Source organism: Salmo salar, chromosome ssa01 (assembly GCF_905237065.1).
Source record: "Salmo salar chromosome ssa01, Ssal_v3.1, whole genome shotgun sequence".
Classification (NCBI taxonomy): domain Eukaryota; kingdom Metazoa; phylum Chordata; class Actinopteri; order Salmoniformes; family Salmonidae; genus Salmo; species Salmo salar.
This window is the reverse complement of record NC_059442.1, coordinates 6,107,729-6,123,952: the sequence shown is the minus strand read 5'-3', so window position 1 is coordinate 6,123,952 and position 16,224 is coordinate 6,107,729. Positions and strand designations below refer to the sequence as shown.

General features: G+C 43.5%; 1 protein-coding gene across 2 annotated transcripts in view; it reads left to right on the top strand.

Annotated features, from left to right (window-relative positions):
* l2hgdh (L-2-hydroxyglutarate dehydrogenase) overlaps window positions 1–16,224 on the top strand; it is a 30,241-nt gene that overhangs the window by 377 nt on the left and 13,640 nt on the right. For both annotated transcript variants that reach the window (XM_014195232.2, XM_045709117.1), the window contains exons 2-3: window positions 15,184–15,299; window positions 15,579–15,730. In XM_014195232.2, the coding sequence (XP_014050707.1) occupies window positions 15,184–15,299; window positions 15,579–15,730 (268 nt within the window). The remainder of the gene's footprint in view (window positions 1–15,183; window positions 15,300–15,578; window positions 15,731–16,224) is intronic.

Genomic DNA, 16,224 nt, shown 5'->3' with positions numbered 1-16,224 from the left:
TTGATGTGCACAGCCGGTATGTTCGCCGGCGACAGGTTCTATATTTAAGTTGAATTAAAGAGTGACTGCCTTTAAAAAAAAACAACGAAACTCTTTCAAAACGGCATCGATATGAGTCGGAAACATTTACATTTGTAGTCATTTAGCAGACGCTCTTATCCAGAGCGACTTACAGTAGTGAATGCAAACATTTCATACATTTTTTTTAATTTATTTTTTCGTACTGGTCCCCCGTGGGAATCGAACCCACAACCCTGACGTTGCAAACACCATGCTCTACCAACTGAGCCACACGGGAAACAGTTATTCGCTTGTCAAAGTGTAAATGGGACAACTTTGGTCATAAAGTCAGTCTTGTCTAAAACGGAGTTTGGAATTATCCGTGCATCACAACGGGTAAATGAAGACTGTGTTTTGATTTGATTATGTACATTTGCCCACTAACATGGGGTGAACAGCTGCAGTGATTGGTCTCTGTACAATAGAGTCCCAAGGTGGAGGTGTCATAATACCCATAAAACCTAGCGGTCAAACAGGGAAATGGTTTCATTCGTTTTTCCACAATTCATTTTTCCCCATTGGGAGTTTTAGAAACACTTAAAATAAGGGGTGTTTCATGTAGGTTTACCCTGGCGTGACGTTTTGATAACCATGTAAACCTTTCTCTGACAAGGTGACATTTTATCAATACATTCGGCTCTATTTACTTTGTTTCGAAAATGCTAATTGGCATCAAAGTAGACAGAATGCAAGACTACAAATCCCAGCAAGCTCCTGACACCTTTGCCAACAGTAATGGGCATTCTACAACAACAACAACAAAAATCTTGGTCAACTGAAAGTCGTCAGTTCTTTCGACCAATCGATAGACACACCCTATGTGTTTTAATAAAATCAACAAAAACGCATTGAGCTTGTCTGACCCTTACGTTTTGATGAAATAAGACAAATTCCTCACGAAGGCGCCAGAGATCTAGATAACCAGAAGGAAAAAAACATTAACCTGACTCAAATATTCTCCTCCCTCTCCTTCCTGCTGGCTTTCGCAGATTTGCCATTTCTCTCCTCAAGTTGCCGGTAATAGGCTACACGAGAAATCGGTAACCTTTCTCATGTTGAATGCCAATTCCTTACAATTTCTACAAATCTGTGTGCCAGTTATGGTTTTCATCAAATCAAACAAAATGTCATTGGTCACATGCAGATGTTATTGCCGGTGTAGCGAAATGCTTGTGTTCCTAGCTCCAACATTGCAGTAGTATCTAACAATTCACAACAATACACACAAATCTAAAAGTAAAAGAATGGAATTAAGAAATGTATAAATATTAGGACGAGCAATGTCGGAGTGGCATTGACTAAAATACAGTAGAATAGAATACAGTATATACATATGAGATGAGTAAAGCAGTATGTAAACATTATTAAAGTGGCCAGTGATTTTCAAGTCCATGTATCTAGGGCAGCAGCCTCTAATGTGCTAATGATGGCTGTTTAACAGTCTGATGGCCTTGAGATAGAAGCTGTTTTTCAGTCTCTCGGTCCCAGCTTTGATGCACCTGTACTGACCTCGCCTTCTGTATGATAGCGGGGTGAACAGGCAGTGGCTCGGGTGGTTGTTGTCCTTGATGATCTTTTTGGCCTTCCTGTGACATCGGGTGCTGTAGGTGTCCTGGAGGGCAGGTAGTTTGCCCCGGTGATGCGTTGTGCAGACCTCACCACCCTCTGGAGGGTCCTGCGGTTGCGGGCGGAGCAGTTGCCGTACCAGGCGGTGATACAGCCCGACAGGATGCTCTCAATTGTTCATCTGTAAAAGGTTGTGAGGGTCTTAGGGCTCAAGCTGAATTTCTTCAGCCTCCTGAGGTTTGTGGATCTATTGGGGGCGGTAATCAAATTGAAGTAGGTCAAGGGTGTAAGGTAGAGGTGATATGATCCTTAACTAGCCTCTCAAAGCACTTCATGATGACAGAAGTGAGTCCTATGGGGCGATAGACATTTAGTTCAGTTACCTTAGCTTTCTTGGGTACAGGAACAATGGTGGACATCTTGAAGCAAGTGGGGACAGCAGACTGGGATAGGGAGTGATTGAATATGTCCGTAAACACACCAGCCAGTTGGTCTGTGCATGCTCTGAGGACGCGGCTAGGGATGCCGTCTGGGCCGGTAGCCTTGCGAGGGTTAACTCGCTTAAAATGTCTTACTCACGACGGCCACAGAGAACGAGAGCCTGTAGGACTGTAGACCCTGCCACATACGTCTCGTGTCTGAGCCGTTGAATTGCGACTCCACTTTGTCTCTGTACTGACGTTTTTCCTGTTTGATTTGCCTTACGGAGGGAATAACTACACTGTTTGTATTCAACCATATTCCCAGTCACCTTGTCATGGTACTACTAGTGATATGCAATGGAAAATTGATATAGACTAACAATCAAACTCAAACAATTCAAATCAAATGTTTTTTTTGTCACATGCGCCGAATACAACAAGTGTAGACCTTACAGTGAAATGCTTACTTACAAGACCTTAACCAACAATGCAGTTAAGAAAAATAAGTGTCAAGTAAAAAAATATATAAGTAAAAAATAATTAAAGCAGCAGTAAAATAACAATAGTGAGGCTATATAGGTCAAATCAAATATGCAGGTGGTATATGACTTTTTAGGGCCTTCCTCTGACACCGCCTGGTATCGAGGTCCTGGATGGCAGGAAGCTTGGCCCCGGTGATGTACTGGGCCTTCCTCTGACACCGCCTGGTATAGAGGTCCTGGATGGCAGGAAGCTTGGCCCCGGTGATGTACTGGGCCTTCCTCTGACACCGCCTGGTATAGAGGTCCTGGATGGCAGGGAGCTTGGCCCCAGTGATGTACTGGGCCGTTCGCGGCACCCTCTGTAGCGCCTTGCGGTCGGATGCCGAGCAATTGCCATACCAGGTGGTGATACAACCAGTCAGGATGCTCTCGATGGTGCAGCTGTAGAACCTTTTGAGGATCTGAGGACCCAAGACAAATCTTTTCCGTTTCCTGAGGGGGAATAGGCTTTGTTGTGCCCTCTTCACGACTGTCTTGGTGTGTTTGGACCATGATAGTTTATTGTTGATGTGTACACCGAGGAACTTTACTAACGACATGCCACTGACTGAGTAAAGCCAGAGTGTCTATGTATGTGGATGACTCAACACTATACACGTCAACTACTACAGCGACTGAAATGACTGCAACACTCAAAGAGCTGCAGTCAGTTTCAGAGCGGGTGACAAGGAATAAGTTAGCCCTAAATATTTCTAAAACTAAAAGCATTGTATTTGGAACAAATCATTCACTAAACCCTAAACCTCAACTAAATATTGTAGTAAATAATGACGAAATTGAGCAAGTTGAGGTGACTAAACTGCTTGGAGTAACACTGGATTGTAAACTGTCATGGTCAAAACATATTGATACAACAGTAGCTAAAATGGGGAGAAGTATGTCTATAATAAAGCGATGCTCTGCCTTCTTAACAACACTATCAACAAGGCAGGTCCTACAGGCCCTAGTTTCTACCTTCTTAACAACACTATCAACAAGGCAGGTCCTACAGGCCCTAGTTTCTACCTTCTTAACAACACTATCAACAAGGCATGTCCTACAGACCCTAGTTTCTACCTTCTTAATAACACTATCAACAAGGCAGGTCCTACAGGCCCTAGTTTTGTCGCACCTGGACTACTGTTCAGTCGTGTGGTCAGGTGCCACAAAAAAAGGACTTAGGAAAATTGCAATTGTCTCAGAACAGGGCAGCACGGCTGGTCCTTGGATGTATATAGAGAGCTAATATTAATAATATGCATGTCAGTCTCTCCTGGCTGAAAGTGGAGGAAAGGTTGATTTTTATCACTACTTGTATTGATGAGAGGTATTGACATGTTCAATGCACCGAGCTGTCTGTCTAAACTACTGGCACACAGCTCGGATACCCATGCATACCCCACAAGACATGCTACCAGAGGTCTCTTCACAGTCCCCAAGTCCAGAACAGACTATGGGAGGTGCACAGTACTACATAGAGCCATGACTACATGGAACTCTATTCCACATCGGGTAACTGATGCAGCAGTAAAATTAGATTTAAAAAACAGATACAAATACACCTTATGGAACAGCGGGGACTGTGAAGAGACACACACATTGGCACAGACACATGCATACACACACACACACACACACACACACACACACACACACACACACGATAACATATGCACTATACACACACACACATGGATTTAGTATTGTAGATATGTGGTGGAGTAGGGGCCTGAGGGCACACAGAGTGTTGTGAATAGGGTTGCAAAGGGCCAGAATTTTTCCGTGGGAAGTTAAGCCCTGGAATTTGGGCAATTTTGCTTAAATTCATCAAAAAAGTTAGCTTATAACAGTGAACCTTTTTTTTGTGGGATACACATAAGGCAATTCTAGGTCTTGTGGCATATTTTGGTTAAACTATCCTCAATTCAATGGAATTGCAACCCTCTGCATGCACAGTGTACTCTTCCATCACATGTACAGCTGATTCTCAAGATCTTGCACACGAATGAGATACTATTGAGCCCACACTACTATACTGAGCCAAGGACTACATGCTTTCTGGTAAGTTTTGATTACAATACTGGGTGGGGTGAATATATTTTATGGCATAAATGATTTTTTTGTTAACTTGTAAATAGTAGCCTACAGCAAAGTGTGTTTTAAATCTAACTTGTTAACAATTTATGCTAGTTAGTTTTTGCTTCCATGTGGGTTTGAGCCTGCTAACTGAGGAGTGTTAATTCACCTGTTTCCATACATTTTAAAACATTTATCTTACAAAGGAGTTGTTTAATCTAACTGCTTAACTATTTAGCTGTACATGGAATTGAATTTGTTGTTTTTGTTTACTCATTTCTTTCCCTAATCTTTACAGGACAATGCCACGGGCACTATCTGATGTGTGGAGACATTCCACTGCAGCTAATGTAGAAGGAAAAGCTGTGTGCATTTGCAAATACTGTGCCAAATCATATGTGAAGAATGCAACAAAGATGCAGAATCATCTGGCCAAGTGCATAAAGTTCCCTCAGCGCTCACAACAAGCAACCTCTGACTAAAGTCCCTCTACTTCTATTGGAGGTGAAAATTATGAATCAGACACTTTATCGATAGCAACAGCTCATGGTCCTCCTGGAATCAGAAGTTTTGACTCAATGGAGGAACGTAGTCAGAGAAATGCTGATGAATGTCTTGCTCGAGCTGTATATTGGTGCTTTGTGAGCACCAGAGTTCAAGTGAAGGTCAAGCAAATCATAGAGAAAGCAGACTGTATTGCAGTCATCTCTGATGGGTGGTCAATTGTTCGTGAGCAAAGAATAATTAACTACATCATATCCACCCCTCAACCAGTATTCTACAAGAGCACAGACACAAGGGACAACAGACACACCGGTCTCTACATTGCAGATGAGCTGAAGGCAGTAATCAATGACCTTGGACCACAGAAGGTATTTGCACTGGTGACAGACAATGCTGCGAACATGAAGGATGCTTGGTCTAAAGTGGAGGAGTCCTACCCTCACATCACAACTATTGGCTGTGCTGCTCATGCATTGAATCTGTTCCTCAAGGACATCATGGCACTGAAAACAATGGATACACTCTACAAGAGAGCCAAGGAAATGGTTAGGTATGTGAAGGGTCATCAAGTTATAGCAGCAATCTACCTCACCAAGCAAAGTGAGAAGAATAAGAGCACCACATTGAAGCTGCCCAGCAACACCCGTTGGGGTGGTGTTGTCATCATGTTTGACTGTCTCCTGGAGGGGAAGGAGTCTCTCCAAGAAATGGCCATATCACAGTCTGCCGATATGGACAGCCCAATCAAGAGGATCCTCCTGGATGATGTATTTTGGGAGAGAGTGGTAAGCAGCCTGAAACCTATAGCAGTAACCATTGCATGGATTGAGGGAGAGAATGTCATCCTGTCTGATGTTCAGACTCTGCTTGCAGATGTGAGAGAATAAATCCATACTGCCCTGCCCACTTCACTGTTACTCCAAGCAGAGGAAACTGCAGTTCTGAAATACATCAAAAAGCATGAAGACCTCTGCCTGAAGCCCAAACACGCTGCAGCGTACATGTTGGACCCCAAGTATGCTGGCAAGAGCATCCCGTCTGGTGCAGAGATCAACAAGGCCTATGGTGTCATCACTACCGTGTCTCACCACCTTGGCCTGGATGAGGGCAAGGTTCTTGGCAGTCTGGTGAAGTACACTTCCAAGCAAGGGCTTTGGGATGGAGAAGCAATATGGCAGTCATGCCAACATATCTCATCAGCCACCTGGTGGAAGGGACTTTGTGGATCTGAGGCTCTTTCCCCTGTTGCCTCCATCATCCTCCAAATCCCACCAACATCAGCCGCCTCAGAGCGCAACTGGTCCTTGTTTGGGAACACACACACCAAAACACGCAACAGGCTGACCAATACAAGGTTTGAAAAATTGTTGGCCAACCGGGGCAAATTTTTGGCTTTTTGAGCCTGACAACGAGCCATCCTCAACAAGGTTGGAAAGTGACAGTGAAGATGAGGCCTCAGAGTCTGATGTTCAAGAGGTGGACATTGAGGAGGTCCAGGGAGAAGACATGGAATCCTAAGAGGAAGACAACCAAAGCTTTAGTTTCTAGACTATCATTTTACAGATGTATGTTGAAAATGTTTTTTGGGAGACGTGATGGATCATTGGGGATCATTCAATATTCCCTTTCTTTTGTTGTTCAGTGAAATCATCCCATGTGAAGAGTCAACTCATTTAATTAAAGTTTAATTCGTAACTAAATTATTTCTATTGGAAGGATTTAATCATTTGCAATTATGTCTACTTATAAGGTAAAAAGTTTCTGTTTCTGTCTCCATATGATATGGTAAATATGTCCAATGCAAAAAAAATCTACATTTTAAATGGTATTAATATTAATTTGCAAATATTTCCATTAATTCCCGTTATTTCCCATATATTCCCGTTAATTCTAACGGAATGTTTCCACCTCCTGAATATTCCTGAAAATGTGCAACCCTAGTTGTGAAATCTGTGAATGTATTGTAATGTTTTAAAAATTGTATAAACTGCCTTAATTTTCCTGGACCCCAGGAAGAGTAACTTAACTCTCATCCTGCTCCACTACAGCCCCGTCGATGAGAATGGGGGTGTGCTCAGTCCTCCTTTTCCTGTAGTCCACAATCATCTCCTTTGTCTTGATCACGTTGAGGGAGAGGTTGTCCTGGCACCACATGGCCAGGTCTCTGACCTCCTCCCTATAGGCTGTCTCACTGTTGTCGGGGATCAGGCCTACCACTGTTGTGTCATTGGCAAACTCAATTATGGTGTTGGAGTCGTGAGTGAACAGGGAGTACAGGAGGGGACTTAGCACGCACCCCTGAGGGGCACCCGTGTTGAGGATCAGCGTGGCGGATGTGTTGTTGCCTACCCTTACCACCTGGGGCCGGTCAGTCAGGAAGTCCAGGATCCAGTTGCAGAGGGAGGTGTTTAGTCCCAGGGTCCTTAGCTTAGTGGTGAGCTTTGAGGGCATTATGGTGTCGTATGCTGAGCTGTAGTCAATAAATGGCATTCTCACATAGGTGTTCCTTTTGTCCAGGTGGGAAAGGGCAGTGTGGAGTGCAATAGAGATTGCATCATCTGTGGATCTGTTGGGGTGGTATGCAAATTGGAGTGGGTCTAGGGTTTCTGGGATAATGGTGTTGTGAGCCATGACCAGCCTTTCAAAGCATTTCATGGCTACAGATGTGAGTGCCACAAGGCGGTAGTCATTTAGGCAGGTTGCCTTAGTCCTTGTGCCCAAGAACACTATGGTGGTCTTCTTGAAGCATGTTGGTATTACAGACTCAATCAGGAACATGTTGAAAATGTCATTGAAGACACTTGCCAGTTGGTCAGCGCATGCTCGGAGTACATGTCCTGGTAATCCGTCTGGCCCTGCGGCTTGTGAATGTTGACCTGTTTAAAGGTCTTACTCACATCAGCTGCGGAGAGTGTGATCACAGTCGTCCGGAACAGCTGATGCTGTCATGCATGTTTCGGTGTTACTTGCCTCGAAGCGAGCATATAAGTAATTTAGCTCGTCTGGTAGGCTTGTGTCACTGGGCAGCTCGCGGCTGTGCTTCCCTCTGTACTCTGTAATAGTTTGCAAGTCCTGCCACATCCGACGAGCGTCGGTGCCAGTGTGGTACGATTCAATCTTAGCCATGTATTGATGCTTTGCCTGTTTGATGGTTCGTCGGAGGGCATAGCGGGATTTCTTATAAGCTTCCAGGTTAGAGTCCTGCTCCTTGAAAGTGGCAGCTCTACCCTTTAACTCAGTGCGGATGTTGCCTGTAATCCATGGCTTCTGGTTGGAGTATGTACGTACAGTAACTGTGGGGACGACATCATCGATGCACTTATTGATGAAGCCAGTGACTGATGTGGTGTACTCCTCAATGCCATCAGAAGAATACCGCAACATATTCCAGTCTGTGATAAGCAAAACAGTCCTGTAGTTTAGCATCTGCTTCATCTGACCACTTTTTTTATAGACAGTCTCTGGTGTTTCCTGCTTTAATTTTGGCTTGTAAGCAGCAATCAGGAGGATAGAATTATGGTCAGATTTGCCAAATGGAGGGCAAGGGAGAGCTTTGTACGCATCTGTGTGTGGAGTAAAGGTGGTCTAGAGTTTTTTTTATTTTATTAATTATTTATTTTTTATTTTTTTCCCGTCTGGTTGCACATGCTGGTAGAATTTAGGTAAAATGGATTTAAGTTTCCCTGCATTAAAGTCCCCGGCCACTAGGAGCGCTGCGTTTGGATGAGCATTTTCTGATTTGCTTATGGCCGTATACAGCTCATTGAGTGCGGTCTTAGTGCCAGCATTGGTTTGTGGTGGTAAATACACAGCTACAAAGAATATAGATAAACTCTCTTGGTAAATAGTGTGGTCTACAGCTTATCATGAGATACTCTACCTCAGGTGAGAAAAACTGACACTTCCTTAAACTTTGTGCACCAGCTGTTGTTTACAAATATACATAGACCCTACACCCCTTATCTTACCAGGGGCTGCTGATCTATCCTGCCAAAAAAGCGTAAAACCTGCCAGCTGTATGTTATTCATGTCGTCGTTCAGCCAGGACTCGGTGACACGAAAGATATTATAGTTTTTAATGTCCCGTTGGATATACGTGATCGTAGTTTGTCTATTTTATTATCCAGTGATTGTACATTGGCTAATAGTACTGATGGTAGAGGAAGATTACCCATCAGCCATCGGATCCTTACAAGGCACCCAGACCTACGTCCCCGATATCGGTCTCTTTATCCTACGAATAACGGGGATGAGGGCCTTGTTGGGTGTCTGGAGGAAATCCTTTGTGTCCGACTCGTTAAAAGAAAAAAAATCTTCTTCCAGTACGGATAATCGCTGTCCTGATATCTAGAAGCTCTTTTGGGTCATAAGAGACGGTGGTAGAAACGTTATGTACAAAATAAGTTACAAATAACGCAAAAAAAAAACACACACTAGCACAATTGGTTAGGGGACTGTGAAATGACAACCATTTCGTCCGGCGCCAGTGAAATGTGCACAAATTGGCAGGAGTATTCTGGAGAGAGAAAAGTGCATTGTGCATCTGGGTGATATGGTTAATCTGACATCTGCATTGGCAGGATTTACGGTGATACGACAGCAGAAGTCAGGGCATTCATACTTATTGTGCTTCACCGGGCAGTGCAGAGCTGTTGTCAAGGAAGTGAGTTTGTGTTTATACAGGATGTACCGCCCCCACCTACCGTCAACCAATCATGTCAATACGGAGCTACAGTATACAGAGGCCTCCTCATTGTTACAACATTTGGGAGGCGCATGGCGATGTGGTACAGAGCTCGATTTGGCCTCTGCATGCCTCTGGAGGCTCCACGATTGCGTCACACCCTCATTAAAATGCAAATGAATTTATAACATTTTGGACATGCGTTTTTCTGGATTTTTTTGTTGTTATTCTGTCTCTCACTGTTCAAATAAACCTACCATTAAAATTATAGACTGATCCTTTCTTTGTAAGTGGGCAAACGTGCAAAATTAGCAGGGGATCAAATACTTTTTTCCCCTCACTGTATGTATGTACATACATACACGTGTGTGTATGTATGTATGTGTGTGTGTGTGTATATATATGTGTGTGTGTGTGTGTATATATGTGTGTATATAGTGTGTGTATATACGTAATTCACAGAATAGTCAATTTAATCAATTTAAAGAAATGTAGCCTATTTATTCATTACTACATTTAGCTAATATTAGATAGTTAATCCAGAGGTTCTTACCTTTTCCTCCATCTTGTCCAGAGCATCATGGTATTTGTAGTTCTTTATGATAGCCACATTAGCAGCTAATTAGAATTTCATTTTTTGGGGGTAAATACAGGCGAATATATTGATTAAAAGTCACCTTGTCCTAGAGAGATTTACATTTATCAAAACATCACGCCAGGGTAACATGCTGACCACACCGCAAGGGTAAATTTACACAGACAGTACCAGTCAAAAGTTTGGACAAGCCTACTCTTTAAAGGGTTTTTCTTTATTTTTACTATTTTCTACATTGTAGAATAATGGTGAAGACATCAAAACTATGAAATAACACACATGGAATCATGTAGTAACCAAAAAAAGTGTTAAACAAATCAAAATATTTGAGATTTGAGATTCTTCAAAAAAAATGTATGGATAGCCATCTGCTTTGCGTAATGTAAGGGTGATTGAACGATGAACTGAGGTCTACACTCCAGTCCAGTTGGTGGTGGTAATGCACCTTAAAGTTGGTTGCCAACCGCCATATAAAGTCCAAAGAAGAAGAAGACTGAAGGAGGAGAGATCACTAGAAACTAACTCAGTTTGCCCTTTTTCTTAATTGTCGGAGTAGAGGACCTTGTGCATTTCAGGTCAAATAACAACCCAATGTTTAGATCCCAGGATACATTAGCTAGAAACAGCAAGCTAGCTAGCTAAATTGCCATGAATGTTTCAATGCTTTTCGACCTGACCCCAAATGAATATAGTTGGTTCAGAGTTAGTTTTGATATTTCAACCTGCTCGCGTCTGGTGTGGATGGACAAAAATCAGCATGTGGACGCACACGTATACCCAGTCTAGTCAGTATGTCAGGGTAAGCCTACACGAAACACCTTATTTCATGTGTTTCTAAAATCCCCTATGGGGTAAAAATCAATGGTGGAAAAACGAATGGAACCATTTCCTTGTTTGCCCGCTAGGTTTTATGGGTATTATGACTCATTCTGTGGGACTCAATAGCATTGATAGTGAGACAGACCTGCCCAGCAGCCCAACTTAACACAACACGTTGAGCGATTTTTAAAGTTGAGAAATACGGCACCAAACACCTTAGTTAGATGTAAAATTGCGCAACTAAAACACCCTGGCCAAAAATGTCACTTTTTATTACTGATTTCTTGAGTCATCTTAGATTCATTCTGGGGATTTTAAGGAAGTGGAATAAGCTTCCTACGGTGTCTCATGAGGGACAAACATCATTAACCATACGCGGAATCGGTCAGGAAACACACCTCCAAGACTGAAATCAAATTTTTCTAATGAACAACAGAAAAACGGTGTTCAGTGGCTCTTTAAAGTTTTATTAGTAGTATGTACTGGATACCCGTACATCGTTCAACAAAATGCTTACTTGCAGGTTCCTTCTCGACGATGCAACAACAATAAGAAATACAATATAAGAATACGAATGTAAAGTAAATATATATTTTTTTTTAGCGTAAGTATAATACAGGAAGGCAAAATTTATAGTCCAATATTTAAGCCTACACATGTTTTGAGGGGGATGGGGGCAGTGTATTGTTATACCAACAGGCTCAGAGACAGCTCTATCAAACCACATGCTCCCGATGGTGAGGGGATGTACTGGTCCGTCTTCACCACCCGCCGGAGGGGCCTTGCAGTTGTGGAGGGAGAAATTCCGATATAACAGGCCGTGATGCAACCGGTCAGGACACTCTTAATGGTGCAGCGGTAGTATTTGGAGAGGACCCGGGGCAGCATGCTGATTTTCTTTCAGTCGTCTTAGGAAGTAGAGACGCTGTTGCGCCCTCTTGACAAGAGTGGTGGTGTTTTTGCTCCATGTCAAGTCCTCTCTGATGTGGACGCAGAGGAACTCTAAAACTCGTGACTCTCTCTACTGAAGTCCTGTTGATGTGGATCGGGGCGTGTTCCCTCTTCTGCTTCTTGAAGTTGACAATCAACTATTTTGGTTTTGCTGATTTTGAGGGAGAGGATGTTGTCATGACACCACAATGCCAGTTCACTTACCTCCTCCTCTATAGGCTGAGTCATCGTTGCAGCAACCGTTGTGTCGTCAGCAAACTCGATGATGGAGTTGGTGTCATGCAAAGCCACGCAGTCATGGGTGAACAGGGAGTACAGCAGATGACTGAGGAAACACCGCTGGGGGGGGGCCCTGAGTCAGTGTGAAGGTAGTGTTGACAATCCTCACAGCCTATGGTCTGCCCGTCAGGAAGTCCAGGATCCAGTTCTAGAGGGTGGTGTCCAGGGCGCTGAGCTTGGAGGGAACAATAGTGTTGAATGGTGAACTGTCAATAAGCAGCATTCTCACATAGGTGTTCCTCTTGTCCAGATGTGTTACGGCCTTGTGATTAGCGATGGAAATGGAATCTTCTGTGGATCTGTTCGAGCGGTTGGTAAATTGGAGTGGGTTAATGTCGAGAAGGTCGGGAAAAAAGGGTTAAATATGCTTACTTTCTTCATCAAACACGATTTCCCACCACTATCCTAGAGTGGCTAATGCCTAGGCTACTTCCTGATGTTGCGCCTGTGTTCAGCCAGTCTGCTGAAATGTGATTGGCTGAACGCAGGCGCGACATCAGGAAGTACCATTCCTAGGCATTAGCCCCCTTGGATAGTGGTGAGAAATTGTATTTGATAAAGAAATTACCTATATTTAACCCTTTTTTTTCTCCACCTTCTCGACATTAACCCGCGCCCACGTTCAGCCAATCATATTGCAGCAGACTACCCCTGGCTGAACCCATCCGTAACATCAGGAAGTAGCCTAGGCATTAGCCACTCTAGCATGGTGCTGGAGTTTCATGCATATTCCCCCACCTTCTCATCTAGTTAAGGAGGAAATTGAAGCCTTTGCAGCCTGAATGGAGAATGTTTTATGAACCGGTCGCCGGGGGACACGTGTATTACCGGCTGTGCTCACCAAGCCCAGACGATAGTGGAGATCCGTGAAGGCCTTTAGTGGCTGCCTAGACTATCCATTTTCATACTTGAGTAAAAGTAAAGATGCCTTCAATTGAGTGGTGAGGAGGAGTCTATCGTGTCCGGAAGCAACTTCACCATTTTTAAGTTTTGGGTTTCAGTTTCACTCAAACATTGTTTTAAAACAAACCTTTTTTATGGGCTCCCGAGTGGCGTAGCGGTCTAAGGCACTACATCGCAGCGCTAGAGGCGTCGCTACAGACCCTGGTTCGATCCCGGGGTTTATCACAACCGGCCATGATCGGGAGTCCCATAGGGTGGCGCACAATTGGCCCAGCGTCGTCTGGGTTAGGGTAGGGTTTGGCCGGGGGGAGCTTTACTTGTCTCATCGCACTCTAGTGACTCCTTGTGGTGGGCCAGGTGCCTGTAGGCTGACCTCGGTTGTCAGGTGAATGGTGTTTCCTCCGACACATCGGTGCAGCTGGCTTCCGGGTTAAGCGGTCGTGTGTTAAGAAGCACGGTTTGGCAGGTCATGTTTCGGAGGACGCATGACTCGACCTTCGCCTCCCAAACTTGTTGGGGAGTTGCAGCGATTAAACAAAATTGTAATTGGTGAGAAAAATGTATGAATTAATAATATCGTTATAAGCGTTGTTTTACTATTGACAGTTACAGCTGATTTTCAGGATTGTATATCGATTCGCTCTCCTTAAATATTTGTATTCATTTCAGTCTCTCTGAATTGAATTTTTTGCTGTCAGCATAAAAACTACAATCTGTCTCCTGAATGAACCTCGTGCCCGTCTATATCCAGTCCCCAAGCTCCTCGTTTTCCCTGGCTAAACTAGCTGAACTATGCTAGTTTACATCCTCATTGTCAAACTTCATAAATAAACCCTCAACTTCAACTCTTTTTACTAGTTATACTATCATGTAAACTAAGACATTTGCTGGAAATAAACTTAAAAATAATGTATTTGTTTTGTTGAATAGTCGTGGCGAAGGATATGATTTGCTACTTTAACGTGGATCCAGTGTCAGTTTGGAGATCCATTTAGCGTAGCTAGACATTTCTGACTGGTCTAGGAACTATAACAACGGGCAGCTTCTCCCCACTTGGCTCAATGGGATATGTAGTGATTTTACCAACACAGCCAGATATGTACACAGTCTTGTACCACTTTTAACCTTTTTTTTTTATTTAAATTTTTTAACTTATTTCATATTTGTTGATTTTTTAAATCTGACTTTTTATTAATATAATGAGGAACCCAGGAATGTCACAAGTTAATTGTCACGAGAAAATAGCAACTCTACAGGGTGCCAATGGCTACAATGAATGACTCATTTACTTCCGGACACGACGGGTCCACTCCACGGAGCTCCTGAATAGCATGGAACCACGACACTAGTATCCGTAACTTCAGGAATACAAGTTCTGTCACCTTAAAGTGACTTTAAGTGTCTGAGTAGTATGAATACGAAGTGATGACCTCTTTCTGGAATTTATTCTGTTGTTAGGTAGCATTCTGTTTCTAACTGGATCATTCCTGGATTAGATGAGGATGTGGGCCTGACGGTAGAAACTATTTGAAAATGGGGTAATGCAGTGTCCTGGATGACACTGAGCATTAAGGGGCGACTACTAATGACCCCCTTGCCTGTCCCTTAATGCTGACTACTAATGAACCTGTCCCTTAATGCTGACTACTAATGAACCTATCCCTTAATGCTGACTACTAATGAACCTGTCCCTTAATGCTGACTACTAATGAACCTGTCCCTTAATGCTGACTACTAATGAACCTGTCCCTTAAAGCTGACTACTAATGAACGCGTCCCTGATGACATGCCTTTGTGTTTCAGTACGTGTGATGTGGCTGTGGTGGGTGGAGGCATCGTGGGCCTGGCCTCAGCCAGAGAGCTCATCCTCAGACACCCCACGCTTAGCTTCATTCTGCTGGAGAAGGAGAAGGACCTGGGTACGTGGTGGGCAGGGAGGGAGGGAGGGGTCACTAACTTGACGTTCATGTTAGCCTGGGGTGCATTCATTAGTCGGACACCGTTGCGAAAACATTTTTATGCACTGTTCCAAACGGAAAACATTTTCACAAGGAAAACAAGTTTCTATTGTGCCAGTCTGTCCTGGTATTAGCCATCAGCCAAACACGTTGCTATGTTATTTCCACAGTTCTTCTTTGTGCTCCTTTTCCCTACAACCTTTATTGGGGAATTAACACTGTTCCGTGTCCCGTCCTCAGCCGTCCACCAAAGCGGCCACAACAGTGGTGTGATCCACAGTGGGATTTACTATACCCCTGGTTCTCTGAAGGCCCGTCTCTGTGGCAAAGGGGCCACTATGGCCTACGAATACCTGGACAAGAAAGGACTCCCCTATAAGAGGTGTGGAAAGGTGAGTTCTCTAATTAACATCGGGTTTGGCCTTAGGGCTGTAGATGTTGTTGTTTACCGTGGTTTTGTAAATATTGATGAGTAGACGTATGGCTTGGATTTGGACCTCAAAGTATTCTCTTCCCCTAAAGCACCTATTGTCGTTGTAGCTGAATTTAGTATGATCTTCTATCCAGGTCCCCCTCGCAAAAGGAGGTTTCTAACCTCCAAGGTTGAATAATGTTGAAAAGGTTAAATAAATAAATAAATAAATCGTAGTATTTGCTAGTATCGTTTCACAGTTTGTGCATGACACGTTTCACCATAACCGGTATACTATTTACAGTATATCCAGAGAGTATGTCAATGCTAATCACTAATCAGATCATTGGGGGGGGGGTTGATGTAGCTCGGTGTGCGATTAGTATTTATGGTCTAATTTCATTGTATTTACCTGCAACAACTGGTTTACAGGGTCCTGGCTTCTTGCCTAGTGGTTAGAGCGTTGGGCCCGGT